This window comes from Microcaecilia unicolor, chromosome 10 (assembly GCF_901765095.1).
Source record: "Microcaecilia unicolor chromosome 10, aMicUni1.1, whole genome shotgun sequence".
NCBI classification, from domain to species: Eukaryota; Metazoa; Chordata; class Amphibia; order Gymnophiona; family Siphonopidae; genus Microcaecilia; species Microcaecilia unicolor.
Genome location: NC_044040.1, coordinates 136,740,793 through 136,760,786, shown reverse-complemented (window position 1 = coordinate 136,760,786; position 19,994 = coordinate 136,740,793). Strand labels below are relative to the sequence as shown.

At 47.2% G+C, this 19,994-nt stretch overlaps 1 protein-coding gene across 5 annotated transcripts in view; it reads left to right on the top strand.

Annotated features, from left to right (window-relative positions):
* The window catches only part of ANO7 (anoctamin 7), a 413,838-nt gene extending 405,903 nt beyond the window's left edge, over positions 1–7,935 (top strand). For all 5 annotated transcript variants that reach the window (XM_030215797.1, XM_030215795.1, XM_030215793.1 and 2 more), the window contains one exon: positions 7,609–7,935. In XM_030215797.1, coding sequence (XP_030071657.1) covers positions 7,609–7,731 — 123 coding nt within the window. In that variant the 3' untranslated portion in view covers positions 7,732–7,935. The remainder of the gene's footprint in view (positions 1–7,608) is intronic.
* The last annotated feature ends 12,059 nt before the right edge of the window (positions 7,936–19,994 follow it).

Here is a 19,994-nt window from a genome sequence, read left to right as displayed (position 1 = left end):
GGGAAAATGAGAAGCTCGGTTTTGGTCATATTTAATTTCAGGTGGCGTTGAGACATCCAGGCAGCAATGTCAGACAAGCACGCTGAAACTTTGGTTTGGATGCAAGGTGAGATATCAGGGGTAGAAAGGTAGATTTGGGAGTCATCAGCATAGAGATGGTAGGAAAAGCCATGGGATGAGATTAATGAACCAAGGGAAGAAGTGTAGATAGAAAAGAGGAGGGGACCAAGAACAGAACCCTGAGGTACGCCGACAGGCAGAGGGATAGAAGTAGAAGAGGATCCACCAGAGTGAACACTAAAGGTACGGAGGGAGAGGTAGGAAGAGAACCAGGAAAGGACAGAGCCCTGGAATCCAAGTGAGGACAGGGTATCGAGAAGTATGCTGTGATCGACAGTGTCAAAAGCAGAGGAAAGATCAAGAAGAATGAGGATAGAATATTGACCTCTGGATTTAGCCAGTAATAGGTCATTGGAGACTTTAGTAAGCGCAGTTTCGGTTGAGTGGAGAGGGCGAAAACCAGATTGTAATGGGTCAAGAATAGCATGTGAGGAGAGAAAATCAAGGCAGCGGCGGTGAACAGCATGCTCAAGTAATTTGGAGAGAAAAGGAAGGAGGGAGATGGGTCGGTAATTAGAGGGACAAGTAGGGTCAAGTGAAGGCTTCTTAAGGAGAGGTGTGACCACAGCATGTTTAAAGGCAGCAGGGACAGTCGCAGTGGAAAGTGAGAGGTTGAGAATGTGACAGATAAGAGGAATAAGAGTAGGAGAGATGGCATTAAGAAGGTGGGTGGGAATGGGATCAGAGGAACAGGTGGTACATTTTGAGGAAGAAAGGAGAAGTGTAGTTTCCTCAATAGTAACTTCAGGAAAGGAGGAAAGGGAATGAGGGGAAGGAGAGAGAGGGGAACGGACTAGTGGAGGGAGAGCTGGTGAGGTAGAGAAAGCAAGGTTTATCTTTTGAACCTTGTTGTGAAAGAATTCAGCAAGTGTCTGAGGAGATAATGAAGGGGGAGTTGGGGGAGGGGCACCTTGAGGAGAGAGTTCAATGTGGTGAAGAGAAGTCGAGGATTAGAGCCAAGAGAGTTGGTCAGTTGGATATATTAATCCTGTTTGGCACGTAAAAGAGCAGATTGGAAGGAGGTCAGCATGAACTTAAAGTGTAAGAAATCAGCAAGGGCCTGAGATTTCCGCCAGAGGCGTTCGGCGGAGCGGGTACAGGAACGTAGGTAGCGGATATTAGAAGTCAGCCAAGGTTGGGGTTTTGTACGCCTTACAGGGCGGGTCATCAAAGGTGCAAGAGTGTCTAAGGCAGAGGATAGAGTATTGTTGTAAGAAGAAACAGCCTCGTTGACAGATGTGGATGGTGCCACAGTAGAGAGGAGGTTTGAAACATGGGAGGATAGAGATGAAGGGTCAATATCGTGAAGATTCCTAGATAAATTAGATAGGATAGGACGGGACTGGGAGGGAGGAGATTTAAGTGTGAAAGTTATAAGATGGTGATCAGAGGAGGGATGATCAGAGGCAAGGAAACTAGAAGGTGAACAGTTGGAGGAGAAGATGAGATCAAGACAGTGACCATTTTGATGAGTGGGGGAGGTGGTGCATAGTTGGAGATTAAAGGACGACGTTAAAGCGAGTAACTTGGAAATATAAGAGTTGGAAGGATCATTAGCAGGAATATTAAAGTCACCAAGGATGAGAGAGGGGGAGGAAGGATCATGGAAGAAGGCAAGCCAGGCGTCAAAGTCACTGAGAAAGGATGAAAGGGACTTATCAAGGGGACGATAAATGACCGCTATTCGAAGAGGCAGAGGAGAGAAAAGGCGGATAAAGTGAACTTCAAAGGAGGAAAAACAGTGAGATTGAGGTGGAAGAAGGGGTTGAAATCTGGAAGAGGGAGAGAGAAGTAGTCCAACACCGCCCCCACGGCCAGCAGGGCGAGGAGTATGTGAAAATAGATAACCGCCATGGCACAGGGCTGCGACTGAAGCAGAGTCATCAGGGCAGAGCCAGGTTTCTATTATGGCGAGCAGATGGAGGTGACGCGAGATAAAGAGGTCCTGGATATAGGGGAGTTTGTTACAGATAGAGCGGGCATTCCATAGGGCGCAAGAGAAGGGCAGAGAAGAGGAGGGGAGTAGAGGAATAGAGATGAGGTTAGAGAGGTCACGGTGAGATCTGTAGAGTTTGGATAATAGTTGGTGAGGAGGGCCAGGATTGGGATTGATGTCACCAGCTGAGAGTAAGAGAAGGAGTAAAAGAGAGCGGAGGAGAGGAGTGGAACTGAGCCTATTTGCAGCATCTCCTAGGTTTGCTTGCTTTGTTTTGAGTGTACTGGATGACGGCTGTGCTGGGAAGGGGAAACTTAGATTGTCCTAATTGGCTTCCTTGCTTCGCTCTAACTCGACCCAGTTCTGACCGCATGGCACCCCATCTACCGCATACACAGATTGTTATTATTATTATTTTGCCTACCGTGCTGAGGGAAACCCCTGCTCGCTCCTTCGTTTTCAATTCGAGCTTGGCACTCGCAGCTGTGGTCGGGTGCAATGGCCGTGCGCGCTCCTACTCCACGGGGGAGCTCGGGACCGAGGGAAAGAAGCCGCTGGGAGCCAGCCAAATGGTGGCGGTCAAGGATGATGGGGCTCGGGGCAGCCAAAATCGTGCGGTCTCCCGCTGGGCTTTCGTAGCTACGTCTCAGGAAACTTGGGTAAGGTGGAATGATCTCCGGGCCCGCCCAGTGCTGCCGCGGTTGACCTCCGGCACTCGACCCCGAGTCCCCCAACAACACCGCGTCCCCCCCACGACACCGCACCCCCTCCCACAACTGCAATGGGGACACTCGAAGTATTCAAGCACTCACCGTGAGGGGGAGGACACCAAACCGAGCACTGACTTCCCCGCAGTCAGAGATGCAGCGTCGCCAGACTCCACGTGGCCACGTTGCCAAGTTGCACTCCTCAGGCTGGGGGGGGGGGGGGGAGATCGAATCGGGCAGCCCGCACCAGCGGGGAAGACGATCGATCGTCCACGGCGATGTCTTCACGCTCGACCTATAATCTGGGTCTCACGACTCCCTCGGCACCATTGCGGTTGATTTCGCCAGCCATGTGGCTCCACCCTGGACGGTCCGCTTTGGAAGTTGCATGCTGATGCCCGGACACCAGAAGAGGACGTCCGGGCTCAGCCCAGGGGTTTTAAACCCCCTTTTCTTTTCCCCTCCCTTCCCGGCGGGGTGCCTCTGAGGGGCGGGAACAAGCCCACTTCACCCCGCTCGCACCCCACTTGGACTAGTGTGCGTCTCCATCGGGGCACGGCACCATGTTAATGGCGGCTCCGTGCACCCGTTGGGGCACTGCGCCTTTCTTGAAGAGTGACAAATAGGGCTCAAAGCGTGAGAATGAGAAACCTTTCAAATGTATGACACACTCGTAATGGCATCTCTGAATTCAGTGAGATGTTACATTTATTCAAGTTGATGGTCACATAGTTTAGATAAATACCTTTTGCTGCTGTAGCCTGGTACAATTAAAGATGTTTTATTCTTTTAAACTTCCTCCACAGATGTAGTGCCCCATTGAAGTGTTGTATGGGCTACCTAGGTGGTAGGGCTGAGCATCCGAAGAATCACCTTACTCCTTCCCAAATGAGACTATATAGGATGAGAAGGGTCCCCACACCTCTTCACTACAGCAAGCCAGCACTGGGTATCAGATCTGTCACATGCCTCAGTCTCGACTACTACTAATCATTTCTATAGAGCTACTAGACATACGCAGTACTGTACACATTATATGCAGATGAACACCACTTATACCATTCTTGAGAGCCCCTTTGTGCTTTTTTGAATATCATACCACCCCCCTCCTTATATGGACCCCCCCCCTTTTCTTACAATATGTCTGCACCATTTCTTTCAGTTCTTTAAAATCAAATTCATCTATATTTAATGCTGCAAAAAAAAAAAAGAAAATGTAGTTACTACAGGGGCCTCTCTCACGCTCTTATTTATTTATTGAGTTAGTTATATGCGCAAACTTGGATATAGAAATGCACCTTTCATGAAGAGACACTGGAGTGACAGTAGAAAAATGAGTACCTTAAAAGTATGGAAGGGAGTTTAATCAGAAAGTAAGTATTAAATGAGGGACTGTTTTACTTTGTACCACTTCCAAAACAAAGTTAGAATATCTACAGTGGGGGAAATAAGTATTTGATCCCTTGCTGATTTTGTAAGTTTGCCCACTGACAAAGACATGAGCAGCCCATAATTGAAGGGTAGGTTATTGGTAACAGTGAGAGATAGCACATCACAAATTAAATCTGGAAAATCACATTTTGGAAAGTATATGAATTTATTTGCATTCTGCAGAGGGAAATAAGTATTTGATCCCCCACCAACCAGTAAGAGATCTGGCCCCTACAGACCAGGTAGATGCTCCAAATCAACTCGTTACCTGCATGACAGACAGCTGTCGGCAATGGTCACCTGTATGAAAGACACCTGTCCACAGACTCAGTGAATCAGTCAGACTCTAACCTCTACAAAATGGCCAAGAGCAAGGAGCTGTCTAAGGATGTCAGGGACAAGATCATACACCTGCACAAGGCTGGAATGGGCTACAAAACCATCAGTAAGACGCTGGGCGAGAAGGAGACAACTGTTGGTGCCATAGTAAGAAAATGGAAGAAGTACAAAATGACTGTCAATCGACAAAGATCTGGGGCTCCACGCAAAATCTCACCTCGTGGGGTATCCTTGATCATGAGGAAGGTTAGAAATCAGCCTACAACTACAAGGGGGGAACTTGTCAATGATCTCAAGGCAGCTGGGACCACTGTCACCACGAAAACCATTGGTAACACATTACGACATAACGGATTGCAATCCTGCAGTGCCCGCAAGGTCCCCCTGCTCCGGAAGGCACATGTGACGGCCCGTCTGAAGTTTGCCAGTGAACACCTGGATGATGCCGAGAGTGATTGGGAGAAGGTGCTGTGGTCAGATGAGACAAAAATTGAGCTCTTTGGCATGAACTCAACTCGCCGTGTTTGGAGGAAGAGAAATGCTGCCTATGACCCAAAGAACACCGTCCCCACTGTCAAGCATGGAGGTGGAAATGTTATGTTTTGGGGGTGTTTCTCTGCTAAGGGCACAGGACTACTTCACCGCATCAATGGGAGAATGGATGGGGCCATGTACCGTACAATTCTGAGTGACAACCTCCTTCCCTCCGCCAGGGCCTTAAAAATGGGTCGTGGCTGGGTCTTCCAGCACGACAATGACCCAAAACATACAGCCAAGGCAACAAAGGAGTGGCTCAGGAAGAAGCACATTAGGGTCATGGAGTGGCCTAGCCAGTCACCAGACCTTAATCCCATTGAAAACTTATGGAGGGAGCTGAAGCTGCGAGTTGCCAAGCGACAGCCCAGAACTCTTAATGATTTAGAGATGATCTGCAAAGAGGAGTGGACCAAAATTCCTCCTGACATGTGTGCAAACCTCATCATCAACTACAGAAGACGTCTGACCGCTGTGCTTGCCAACAAGGGTTTTGCCACCAAGTATTAGGTCTTGTTTGCCAGAGGGATTAAATACTTATTTCCCTCTGCAGAATGCAAATAAATTCATATACTTTCCACAATGTGATTTTCCGGATTTAATTTGTGATGTGCTATCTCTCACTGTTACCAATAACCTACCCTTCAATTATGGGCTGCTCATGTCTTTGTCAGTGGGCAAACTTACAAAATCAGCAAGGGATCAAATACTTATTTCCCCCACTGTATAAGTCCTTTCTTAGCAGTTTGAACACTGGGAAAAAATTTGTTGATTTGTAACAAACTGTAGCAAGCCTATAAATATATATGAGAAGATGCAACCCCCCCCCCCCCCCCCCCACCCCACATAATGTCACTAGTTGCAGGTAAAAATAAAATCAAGGGCCTTTTTACTATGAAAATCTCACCTTGTCTAAACCCACAACGTAAAGGTATCATTGGAACTTTTCATTAAATAGTGTCACTTTGCTTGTGCATGGAGCCTTTCACTAAATTGTGTGTCATCCAGCCTGAAACCAAAATTTTAAAAGGTTCTCATGGTCTTGATTTCTGTCTCACCCTCTTTTTAATCTACATGTACAAGGCTGCACAGGGATTGTCTATTATGCAATCTCACTCTAAGCAGCGTACAGTTTTCCTAGTGTATAAAATAAAAAGAAATTAAAGTGCTACTTACCCCACTGGAGATCCTAAGAAACCTGAGATGCGCCCCCTGATGTTATCTTCTCTTATTTTTTCTTCCTTTACTTTGGTCCCGGATTCAGTTAGCAGAGGCAGTGGGGTTTGTAGCACAATACAACAAACAAGTGTGGCTTGGAAAAAGATATTTTATAAGAAAATAGGCTTATTACAAATGTACAGCACTTGGAACAGAAGAATTGCTTCTCTGTGCCGTGCCTATGTCCCCTTATCTTTGTGTTTATATACCTGCTATCTCAGCTCCTTGTGACTGTGGGCAAGTCACTTAACCCTCCATTGCCCCAGGTACAAAATAAGTACCTGTATATATGTAAACCGCTTTGAATGTAGTTGCAAAATACCACAGAAAGGTGGTATATCAAGTCCCATTTCCCTAGCATCTTTCTGTTCCAGAATTTGATCTGTTTGATCTGATGGCTGTCTGTTATCAGGGAGATGTGAATTCTTTTTAAGGCCCAGTTCTTAGAGCCAGCAAGTTCGGTTTCTTTGGTTCTCTTGAGCACTGGTCCTATAACATGCAAGCGAAGCCCAAAAGGTAGGAAGACAGCCAGTCTAGTGAGTATACCTACACTGATATCAGCAGGGATCAGGCAATCCAAAGAGTGGAAGAAATGGTTCCAAGAGTTGATAGAAGTCTAATATCTTCAACATAAAAGTTTATTCTCCAAAAAAGTAACATACATCGACCAGACCCAACACAGGCTGTGTTTCGACAATGTGCCTTCCTCAGGGGTTACACAGCTTGATGGAATACAAAACACAAATATTGCCTTCCATTTAATTATTGAGGAGGCGGCGGTGGTGGTATTTGGACTTCTTGGAGGACCCTGGGTTATTCTCCGTAATTGTTTGTTTTTTTGTATTCCATCAAGCTATAACCCCTGAGGAAGGGACACTGCTGAAACATAGCCCATGTTGTGTCTGGACAATATATGTTACTTTTTTGGAGAATAAACTTTTATGTTGAACATATTGGACTTCTGTTGGTTCTTGAAACTATTTCTTCCGCTCTTTTTGGATTGCTTGTTCTACTGCTGTGGAAGTACTCTCCTGCCATTTTGGGGTTGATTTGTGATCACCAGGGATCAGACCAGGGTCCGAGTTGCCTGTAGTATCTCCCAGAGCCTTTGGCTAACTCTCTGGGTAGGCCCTGAAACCTTAGTTAGGCCCTGAACAGCACGTCATGCTGACAGCCAGCAGGTCTCAACAGGTGTAATGGGGTCAAACCCCAGGCTGATAGGGTCATAGGAGCCACTGGGAAAAAAGGCAAGCTTAAGTTTTTCAATGTTGAAATGTTTCAATCAAGCATGACTTAAATTTTTGCTCTCTTGTTTTGACACAGGCTCTTGGACAGGTTTTCCTTCAAACTGAAGAATCTGAAATGGCACCCAAAGAAAGGGAGAGTGGAGCAGCACAGGACCTGGTCATCCCACTCCCAGCTAAACCAGAGCACCAGACTCTTTAGGGTCCCTGATTAAAAGAACATCTCATTCCAGTGCCCAAAGGGTTCATTTTTAAATACACATTTACTTTGTGCAGAAAGTTTGAGCCCATCATGAAAGTGAATTTTAGCATGCCATGTAAAGGCTTTGACTATTTAGATAGTGGAGGAAATGTAAGGAGTTAAAAAATTATTAAACAATTGTAAATTTAAAATAATTGTATATGCCTGTTTTTAAACAGTGTTAACAGGGTAAGCACCAATTCCTCTGTCACAAAACCAAACTAAAAAAAATACATTAACTAAAGAGAAGGACATTGAATGTATTTTGGCCCTGCTCTGAATTTACTGCAGCCACTGGAACTTTGTGGAAGCTTCTGAAGAAAGTAAATTGAACAGCTCCAGGCACAATGAGGTAACTCATCTTAAGGACATGTCCTGCATATCAAATTTTATTTGCTAAATTGTAGAGCAGTGCTTCTCAACCCAGTCCTCGGGCCACACCCAGGCAGTTGGGTTTTCAGGATATTCACAATGATTATGCATGGGATAGATTTGCATACAGTGTGTTTCGTATGCAAATCTATTTCATGCAAATTTATTGTGGATACCTGAAAACCCAATCGGCTGGATTTGCTCAGAGGACTGGTTTGAGAACCATGGTTCTAGAGCCTCAGTTTATACTGAATGATTTCCTGCATTCCACAGCTCTTGAGGAAACATCCCTACTACTTCAGAACCTATCTTTCTAGATTTAAATATATTCCTATATAAGAAGACATACAGTAGTTGTGTGTAAGAATGTAATATAGTAGAGTTTAGAGGCTGACCGAAACAGAAATTTGCCACTCATGTTTGGCCAGAAACAAAGTCAAAACAATTGAGCTCATCCCACCCGCCTAGCAGAAGAGACACACACAAAAGATGGGTCCCTTCAGACCACTGCTGCCATCCCCCAAGGCAGAGACCCGGCCCCCCAGACCACCCATTGACACTCCCCAGGACTACCTTAAGGAAGCCTTGGTAGTCTCGTGGTCTCTTCAGGGGTAGGAATAAACCCCGCTCGTTCTTGCCCAGTGCTGCTACTCATTCAAAATGGCTGCTGAGAGTTCCGCGGGAGATCACGGCAACCATTGTGAGATTAGAACCAGCCTAAGCAGGAGTGACTGGAAATTGCTCCTATTTATGCTGGTTCTAATCTCAAAATGGCTGCCAGAACCTCCTGCAGCAGCCTCACAAGACTACCGTGGGAGGTCCCAGTGGCCATTTTGAGACTCGAACTGTAATAAGCAGGAGCACACGCGTTGCTCCTGCTTATGCTGCATGCATCCAATCTCAAAATGGCTGCCTGGACCTCTTATGGCAGTCTCGGCTGCTATTTCAACTGAGCAGTGGAACCGGGCAGGAACGAGTGCACTCCATTCTTGCCTCCAAGGAGGCCACTAGACCACCATGGCTTCTTAAGATAGGACCAGGGAGGGCCTTTGAGTAGTTGGAAGGCTCAGGGGGGGGGGGGGGGGGGGAACAGAGTGATTGTGGGTGAGGGGTGAGAGATTAGTTTCAGCCAAGAATGCATTGGCATTTTCAGACAAAACCTAAACCCGGGTTTCAGCTAGTTCCAGTGCCAAATCTGAAACCAAAGCTGAAATTCAGTCAGCCTCTAGTAGAGTTGCTAGGAAGTGCAGCAGTTCCCATCTACTTCTCGAGTTGAGGACATATCCCAATTGTCAGCTATGCAAGCATGGCCTCCTACAGGATACTGCTCCTTTGTTACATCTCTCTATAGTATTCTATCATTCTGAATAGATGAGCATACACATTCTCATGTTTAAACACACACCAGGCCCTATTCCCTTCCTCTTGCACCCAAAGCTCTTGACCAGATGTGGTGTTACGTACATGAGACTTGAGCCCATAGTTCTTCTCCTGAGATTCTGATAACTGTACCCATGCTAAATATCTGGTTATTCAGCCTGCTATACCTTCACCATTTAGCACCTGGCTAGAGGAAAGGTAAGAATCCCTTCTTGTGGCTGCTATCCATGGTTTAGTTTGTACTGGGACCACAAGTATATTTACAACTCAAGGGACAGAATTTTCTAGTTGCTGCTTGTAAATTTCTAGAGAGAAATATTATAGTGGTTCTGGGCAGGTTTTATTTGTACTTCCTACTAATTCAGTTCTGCTTAGGCTCTGTAGCAGGTTTTGGGTCTAAGGCTCTTGATTCATCAACAGGCAAACTAAGAGTGATAGCAATCATCCCGCCTGTAAACTACACAGCATGTGTTAATATTTAGTTAATTACTTCATTCTCAAGTTTGGTCCTGAATTTTGAGGCATATTCAGGCACTACACTGGTTTCATAATGCATAAGATCAGCAGCCAGGAAGTGCCAGGCTTTGAGATGGCAACTTAGAGATGGGTTTCTACCACTGAAATTACCTTAGTGACAGGTAATCAATAGAAATAAAACAAAATAAAACATGGAAAAGAAAATAAGATGATACATTTTTTATTGGACATAGTACATTTCTTGATTAGCTTTCAAAGGTTGGCCTTCTTCGTCAGATCAGAAATTACCACTCAAATTACCTGAGAGACAGGGAAAGTGAAAGACAAGAAGCATTAAGCAGATGCTGCGTAAGCGAAATAGAGCACTGGTGGAGGTAAGGGCTAAGAACTGGAAAGCATAGGGATGTGGAATGATGTGAAGAGGAGGAAGTGAAGAGCATCAAAGACAAAGGGATAAGGATGGGAGAAGAATGGAGCAGAGGGCAGAACTGACCCTATCATTAGCACTGAGAGAATATTTTACACATGGCCTTATTCTTCATCCTGTACTGACTTATGCAAATGAGGCCCTACAATTAATCTCCACATATGGCCCTGCATTCCTCCACATTGCACACAGGCTAGATGAGAGCTAGAAGATGTAAGAAAAGCTACAGCGAAGTAGTGGAAGCTGATAAAAGAGGAGAAAACAAGCTTCAGGTGGTCACAGTGGCATTGGTAAATGTAAAAGTGCAACCTGACCACTGTTCCACTGACCCTGTCAGAAACATACATATCTGTTAAGAATATTAGAATTATTGTAGTATTCTTCTGCAGTTACAATATTAATTTTATGAAAATACAGAAACAAGTTATAAACAAATATGCACTAAAATTCACATTTTTCTTCATGTGGGTTTTCCTCCCAAAATTAAGTTTCACACCCTCTTTACATCTCTAGGCATGGCACCATTGGACTGCAACTAGGATCCTGGAAAGGGAGATTCAGTGCACAGAACTTATTTGTCCATACTCAGTGCAACCTTTCTTTTGACCATGTCCTCCTAAACCAAGATTGAGGAGCTCAGACCCAGTACTGGGACTGAGTGTCTGATTCACTCTTCTAAAACTTGGTATGGATTCTCTAGAAATGGAAGGGAGATGATCTTCAGAGCTCAAGGCGTTGATTGTATTTATAGAGTTCTGGACTCTGTACTGGTATATTCAAACAGAACAACTTTACTGAAATATTAAGCATGAATAATGCAGTACTATGCTAAGTTTTCTTATAGAATCCATCATACAAAATAAAGTATTTACATTTGTGAACCTATAGTCCCTCAATACGTCCCCATTGGGGTTCCTTCTATTCCCTCTTAGAATTTGAGTGCTGCCCTTGGGAAGAATAGAAAAGATTTCTCCTTGACAACAAGGATTGCTGTCTGCTCCTGAGATCCTTTTGTTTGATCTTTACACTCCACAACTTACTTCCTTTTTGTACAATATGAACAGTTCCTCTACTGTCTTTGTTTGGTTTACTCCAGATTTATGGCTTTTCTCTTCTCCCACTATGGCACCAGCTGGGCGTCCACTCCTTTGCCAAAATTTATGCTGTGGCACCGAGTCATTCAGCAGCACCAATAGACACAAGGATGACTGAAAAGGTTCCCAGAAACCTCAAAGCAACCTCACACCTCTAAAGCAAATTCCTTACTTGGGCCATTCCCTTAAAAGAACCAATACGATCATTAAACCTAAATCCAGGTTTTTTTTTAATACTACTACTACTTACCATTTCTATAGCGCTACAAGGCATATGCAGTGCTGTACATCATACACAAAAAGACAGTCCCTGCTCAAAGAGCTTTCAATCTAGATAAGGCAGACAGACAGAACAATTAAGGGTAAGGGAATAAAGAGATGAGGATAAAAGGACAGGGCAAGTGAGCAGTGGTTAGGAGTCAAAAGCAGTGGTAAAGAGGTGGACTTTAAGTTTGGACTTGAAAACGGCCAAAGAGGGGGCTAGACGTACAGGCTCGGGAAGTTTATTCCAGGCGTGAGGTGCAACAAGATAAAAGGAAGGGAGTTTGGAATTAGCAGTAGAGGAGAAGGGGACAGATATCGTCACCAGTAATCAAGGGTGAAGTCCTCAAAGGCTTTTGCTTTGGTTACCTGACAGAATCACAATTTGGTTGACATCACACAGACTGAAATTAAATATGAACAAGAGAAGGCGTTAATTTTTGATCCTACACTATCCCATCTTGTAACTATACCGATTTTTATGAAAGGTACTCAGCTAGAAGTTACTCAGTTGCCCTTTTTACTAAGGCGAAAAGTGGCCTGTGCTGGTGTAGGCGTGTGTTTTGGACGTGCACAGGTCATTTTTTCTCAATCCCTAAAAATTCTGTGCGTTATCACTGATGATTAAATTACCAGCTAGACAACGAAAGGAGAGAGAATCCAAAACCACATAGTCAAAGTAGAAAGCAAAGAAGAATAAGGAGCCTTCACCTAATGGTCAGATCTGACATAGTTTGTGTTTCGGCATGAAACACCTGCGTCAGGGCATTGGTATCTGTTGCCAAGGGTATCAATAATCTGCTTTCACTATGCACTTTAGTCTTGAAAAAGACAAATGTGCTCATGCGGAAAGACACCATAAACTTGCAACGCGGGAACAAAACAAAATCCAACGCTTATACTTCCCCAGCTGTGCTGAACAGAACGGCCGTGACCACATTCGAAAAGATACCCTTGGCAACAGACACCAACGTTAGACCCCCGACGCAGGCTTTTCTAAATTACCAGCTACACATCTCATCCTCTGTCATTCAAAAACGCTTCTTCAGACGGAAGCAGATACGTCCTGTACGGTCATTTGTGGCAGCCGACCAATCCTGAGCTACCAATCCTCAAGAGCCTAGGGCAGTGCATGTTATATTTAAGGACTTCTGATTTTCATCTATAGCCAGAAAACCCTACAATACATTCCTATTTCTATTTGTCATTTAACACGTCTTATGCATCTGTATGTCCCTTTCTAGATGATCACACACTCAAAACTAAATTCATGTTCTAGTTTTCAGTAGATTGGACTCTTGCAACTCCCTCTTTGCTGGAATTCCTTTCTATTTATTAAAAAATCTTAAGCTAATCTAAAACATAGCTGTTAAGATGATCTACAGTGTGTTCTGTTCCTTCCTGGTGTGTTCTGTTGGCCACTTCCTAAAGAGTATTATTATTGTGTTATGCATCCTCATTCATTTTTTCAAGTCTTGTTCTGCTTCTTTGTATGTTTCAGTTTTCTATACTCCAAACAAAAAAAACAGCACCACGGGCCTTTAAAAATGGAACACAGTTCTTTAATAAATGAGCCTTGACAAAAAGACCAGACACGGGCCGTGTTTCGGTGACTAGCACCTGCGTCAGGGGTCACAGTGATGACGTGGAAAACTTGGGGAATAATCGAATATATTCCTCTATCCGTTTGGATACAGAAAGTGAAAGTGCCTTGTTGCTTTGTAGCTTTTACTATATGAGACGTGGGGTAAGGAATAATATATTGTAGAGGAATATATTTGAATTATTCCCTAAGTTTTCCACGTCATCACTGTGACCCCTGACTTAGGTGCCAGTCACCGAAACACGGCCCCTGTCGGGTCTTTTTGTCAAGGCTCATTTATTAAAGAACTGTGTTCCATTTTTAAAGGCCCGTGGTGCTGTTTTTTTTGTTTGGACTTTAGTTTGTACTTTGTTCCCTCTCTTTTGTTACCTTCAGTTTTCTATACTGTCATACTGAAAATTGGGCAATGTAATATTAATGGGTGATTTCAATTATCCACATATAGACTGGGTTAATGTAACATCGGTACATGCTAGAGAGGTGAAATTTCTTGATGAAATCAAGGACGGCTTCATGGAACAGCTGGTTCAGGAGCCCACAAGAGAAGGAAAAATACTAGACAGTCATTACTGGAGCTCATGACCTGGTGCGGGGGTAACGGTGTGAGGGCCGCTTGATAACAGTGATCATAATATGATCAATTTTGATATTGGCATTGAAGAAAGTGAACTTAGGAAATCAAATACACTAGCGTTTAACTTTAGAAAAGGTGATTACGACAAAATGAGAAAAACAGTGAAAAAAAAGTCTGAAAGGTGCAGCTCGCAGGGTGAAAAACTTGCATCAGGCATGGATGCTGTTTAAAAACACCATCCTGGAGGTACAGGACAAATATATTCTGCGTATTAGAAAAAGGGGGAAAAAGACCAAACGTCAGCCGGCGTGGCTAAACAGTAAGGTAAAGGAAGTCATTAGAAACAAAAAACAATCATTCAGAAAGTGGAGAAGAGAACCGACTGAAAGTAACAAGATAAAACATAAGGAAATGCCAAGCCAAATGCAAAGCGGAGGATAAGGAGGGCAAAAAAGGACTGAAAAAAGCTAGCGTTAGAAGCGAAAATACATAGTAAAAAATTTTTTCTCCGAGGACAAGCAGGCTGCTTGTTCTCACTGATGGGTGACGTCCACGGCAGACCCTCCAAATCGGAAACTTCACTAGCAAAGGCCTTTGCTAGTCTTCGCGTGCCCATGCGCACCGCGCATGCGCGGCCGTCTTCCCGCCTGAACCGGCTCATGTTCGTCAGTCTTCTTTTGTCCGCGCTCGGGACAGTCGTGTTTTACCGCCGTTTCGCGCCCCTCAAGTTGACCCTCGCGCGTCTTTGCGATTTCGCAAAAAAAAAAAAAGACCTCGGTCTTTGTCCCTTCCTGTGTGTCTAGTTTGTTTCCCCGACGTAAGTTTCCTTTCGCTTTCGGGGTAGGCCTTTTTTGTGGCCTCGGTACGGGTTTTTCTCTCTCCCTTATTTTTGGTGCCCTTCGTCACCATTGCGAATTTTGATTTCGCCGGCGTGATTTTTCCGCCCATGTCATCGAAGTCTTCCAGCGGCTTCAAGAAGTGCACCCAGTGCGCCCGGGTAATCTCGCTCACTGATAGGCACGCGTTGTGTCTTCAGTGTCTGGGGGCTGGGCACTGCCCGCAGGCCTGCAGTCTTTGTGCTCTTTTACAGAAGAGGACTCAGGTAGCGAGATTGGCCCAGTGCAACGTGTTGTTCTCGGGCTCTTCGTCGACAACAGCACCGGAGGCATCGAGTACATCGACGTCGACAGCATCAAGACCTTCGACCTCGGCATCGACTGCATCGACGGTATCGAGGTATCGACCCTCTGCATCGTCGGTACCGAGACATCGGAAGGCTCCATCGGCGTCGGTGGTACCGGGACCTCCGCTGTTGCTGATGTTGTCGGATGGTGGTGCTTCGACTGGAGTGCAGGTGAGGGCTGTCCATTCCCCTGCTGGTGTCAGTGAGCCTTCGGGTGGGTCTCTTCCTACCCTGAGGGCTCCTGCGGTACAGCCCCCCCGAGACCGACCTTCTTCAGCCTCGGCCCCGAGGAAGAGATGGCTGGATTCTACGTCCTCCTCGTCGGTACCGGGAAGCTCCGGTGACATGCTTCGTTTGAAAAAATCAAAGAAGCATCGACACCGGTCACCTTCCCGCGTCGGTACCGAGAGCTCTGGGTCACCGAGGGAGTCGGCACCCAGTAGGCATCGGCACCGGGAGGACCGCTCATCCTTTGTTCAGGAGGTGTCGATGCGCTCCACCTTGGACAGCGCGGAACAGCCTCCACGTCCGGAACAGACTCTGACCTCGACGCCTGCATCGGCTTCCATGTCTTTCTCCACAGCAGCTCTGCACGAGAGTCTCCGGGCCGTGCTCCCGGAGATCCTGGGAGAGCTGTTGCGCCCTTCCCCTCCGGTACCGGGGGTGCTTGCGCCACGGGTACCATCGAGTGAGGCGCCGGCTGGCCCCTTGCCCGGGGTGAGGTCTCCGACATCGGTACCGCTTGCGGTACCGACTGCGGCCGCCTCCCAGGAAGGCTCCTCAACGACGTCGAGTCGGTCACGGCTTCAGACACAGGTTCATGAACTTGTGTCTGATACCGATGGTAAGGCCTCGTGGGAGGAGGAGGAGGACATCAGATATTTCTCAGACTCTCGGGAGGAGAAAGCTGCCTTTCAGGGGAGGGAGTGGGATCAGGCCATCAGACTCCTCGTCAGTCTTTTGCGGCCTTTGTCCAGGAGATGTCTACGGCCATCCCCTTCCTGGTGGTCGTGGAGGATGAGCCCAGAGCTGAAATGTTTGAGCTCTTGGACTATCCTTCTCCACCTAAGGAAGCGTCCACAGTACCCATGCATCATGTCCTAAAAAAGACATTGCTGGCGAACTGGACCAAGCCTTTAACTAATCCCCACATTCCCAAGAAGATCGAGTCCCAGTACCGGATCCATGGGGACCCAGAGCCGATGCGCACTCAGTTGCCTCACGACTCTGGTGTGGTGGATCTGGCCCTAAAGAAGGCTTTCTAGGGAGCATGCTTCGGCGCCCCCGGGCAAAGACTCTAGAACCTTAGACTCCTTTAGGAGGAAGGCCTACCATTCTTCTATGCTCGTGGCCAAGATTCAGTCCTACCAGCTCTACACGAGCATCCATATGCGGAACAATGTGAGGCAGTTGGCGGGCAAGCTCCCTCCTGAGCAAGCCAAGCCATTTCAGGAGGTGGTCAGAAAATTCCTGGCCAGAGAGGTATATGATACCTTTGATGTTGCGTCCAGGGCCGCTGCTCAAGGTGTAGTGATGCGCAGACTCTCATGGCTGCGTGCCTCCGACCTGGAGAATAGGATCCAGCAGCGGATTGCGGACTCCCCTTGCCGAGCGGACAACATTTTTGGAGAGAAAGTCGAACAGGTGGTAGAGCAGCTCCACCAGCAGGATACCGCTTTCAACAAGTTCTCCCGCCGGCAGCCTTCAGCATCTACCTCCTCAGGTAGACATTTTTATGGGGGAAGGAAGACTGTTCCCTACTCTTCTGGTAAGCATAGGTACAATCCTCCTTCTCGACAGCCTGCGGCCCAGACTAAGCCCCAGCGCGCTCGCTCTCGTCAGCAGCGTGCGCCTCAGCAAGGCCCCTCGGCTCCCCAGCAAAAGCAGGGGGTGAGCTTTTGACTGGCTCCAGCAGAGCATAGCCGACATCAACTTGTCAGTGCCGGGCGATCTGCCGGTCGGGGGGAGGTTGAAAGCTTTTCACCAAAGGTGGCCTCTTGTAACCTCCGACCGTTGGGTTCTTCAAATAGTCCGGCAAGGATACACCCTCAATTTGGCCTCAAAACCTCCAAATTGCCCACCGGGAGCTCAATCTTACAGCTTCCAGCACAAGCAGGTACTTGTAGAGATACTCTCCACCCTTCTCAGCGCCAATGCGGTCGAGCCTGTGCCATCCGGGCAAGAAGGGCTGGGATTCTATTCCAGGTACTTCCTTGTGGAAAAGAAAACGGGGGATGCGTCCCATCCTAGACCTAAGGGCCCTGAACAAATATCTGGTCAAGGAAAAGTTCAGGATGCTTTCCCTGGGCACCCTTCTTCCCATGATTCAGGAAAACGATTGGCTATGCTCTCTGGACTTGGATGCCTACACGCACATCCCAATACTGCCAGCTCACAGGCAGTATCTGCGATTTCAGCTGGGCACACGTCACTTCCAGTACTGTGTGCTACCCTTTGGGCTCGCCTCTGCGCCCAGAGTGTTCATGAAGTGCCTGGCTGTAGTAGCAGCGGCGCTTCGCAGGCTGGGAGTGCACGTGTTCCCCTATCTCGACAATTGGCTGGTGAAGAACACATCCGAGACAGGAGCTCTACAGTCCATGCAGATGACTATTCGACTCCTGGAGCTACTGGGGTTTGTGATAAATTATCCAAAGTCCCACCTTCTCCCAGTGCAAAGATTCGAATTCATGGGAGCTCTGCTGGATTCTCGGACGGCTCATGCCTATCTCCCAGAGACGAGAGCCAACAACTTGTTGTCCCTCGTCTCTCGGGTGCGAGCGTCCCAGCAGATCACAGCTCGGCAGATGTTGAGATTGCTGGGCCACATGGCCTCCACAGTTCATGTGACTCCCATGGCCCGCCTTCACATGCGATCTGCTCAATGGACCCTAGCTTCCCAGTGGTTTCAAGCTGCTGGGGATCTAGAAGACGTGATCCACCTGTCCACGAGTTTTCTCAAATCCCTGTATTGGTGGATGATTTGGTCCAATTTGACTCTGGGACGCCCTTTCCAAATACCTCAGCCACAAAAAGTGCTGACTACGGATGCGTCTCTTCTGGGGTGGGGAGCTCATGTCGATGGACTTCACACCCAAGGAAGCTGGTCCCTCCAGGAACGCGATCTGCAGATCAATCTCCTGGAGTTACGAGCGGTCTGGAATGCTCTGAAGGCTTTCAGAGATCGGCTGTCCCATCAAATTATCCAAATTCAGACAGACAACCAGGTTGCCATGTATTACATCAACAAGCAGGGGGGCACCGGATCTCGCCCCCTGTGTCAGGAAGCCGTCAGCATGTGGCTCTGGGCTCGCCATTACGGCATGTGGCTCCAAGCCACATATCTGGCAGGCGTAAACAACAGTCTGGCCGACAGGTTGAGCAGGATTATGCAACCTCACGAGTGGTCGCTCAACTCCAGAGTAGTGCGCCAGATCTTCCAGGTGTGGGGCACCCCCCTTGGTAGATCTCTTTGCATCTCAAGCCAACCACAAGGTCCCTCAGTTCTGTTCCAGACTTCAGGCCCACGGCAGACTGGCATCGGATGCCTTCCTACTGGATTGGGGGGACGGCCTGCTGTATGCTTATCCTCCCATACCTCTGGTGGGGAAGACTTTGTTGAAACTCAAGCAAGACCGAGGCACCATGATTCTGATTGCTTCGTTTTGGCCGTGTCAGATCTGGTTCCCTCTTCTTCTGGAGTTGTCCTCCGAAGAACCGTGGAGATTGGAGTGTTTTCCGACCCTCATCACACAGGACGAAGGGGCGCTTCTGCATCCCAACCTCCAGTCTCTGGCTCTCACGGCCTGGATGTTGAGAGCATAGACTTTGCCTCTTTGGGTCTGTCAGAGGGTGTCTCCCGTATCTTGCTTGCTTCCAGGAAAGATTCCACTAAGAGGAGTTACTTCTTTTTATGGAGGAGGTTTGACGTCTGGTGTGACAGCAAGGCCTTAGATCCTCGCTCCTGTCCTGTTCACCTTAGCGCAATCAGTGCATACCATTACCGTGTGGAAGGTAAGCCGATCTCAGGACAGCCTTTAGTTGTTCGCTTCATGAGAGGTTTGCTTTTGTCAAAGCCCCCTGTCAAACCTCCTACAGTGTCATGGGATCTCAATGTCATTCTCACCCAGCTTATGAAACCTCCTTTTGAGCCACTGAACTCCTGCCATCTGAAGTACTTGACCTGGAAGGTCATTTTCTTGGTGGCAGTTACTTCAGCTCATAGAGTCAGTGAGCTTCAGGCCCTGGTAGCCCAGGCCCCTTACACAATTAAACTTTTCTGGTGCTCTAACTCCCTTGTTTTTGGTCTGTTTTGGTTTGCCTTCCACCTTTTTTTGTGTTTTGTTTTGTCTTCACGGGAGATTTGGACTTCTTTTTTGTTGTTTTGAGTGAGCCTGGGGGCTAGGGATACCCCATCAGTGAGAACAAGCAGCCTGCTTGTCCTTGGAGAAAGCGAATGCTACATACCTGTAGAAGGTATTCTCCGAGGACAGCAGGCTGATTGTTCTCACAAACCCGCCCGCCTCCCCTTTGGAGTTGTGTCTTCCCTTGTCTTTGTCTTGCTACATACGGGACTGACGAACACGAGCCGGTTCGGGCAGGAAGACGGCCGCGCATGCGCGGTGCGCGCATGGGCGCGCGAGGACTAGCAAAGTGAAGTTTCCGATTGGAGGGGCTGCCGTGGACGTCACCCATCAGTGAGAACAATCAGCCTGCTGTCCTCGGAGAATACCTTCTACAGGTATGTAGCATTCGCTTTAGATACAATAAAAGCAGGAAGCCGGCTAAAGAACCAGTTGGGCCACTGGACGAAAATGGTGTTAAAGGGGCGATCAGGGAAGACCAAGCCGTAGCGG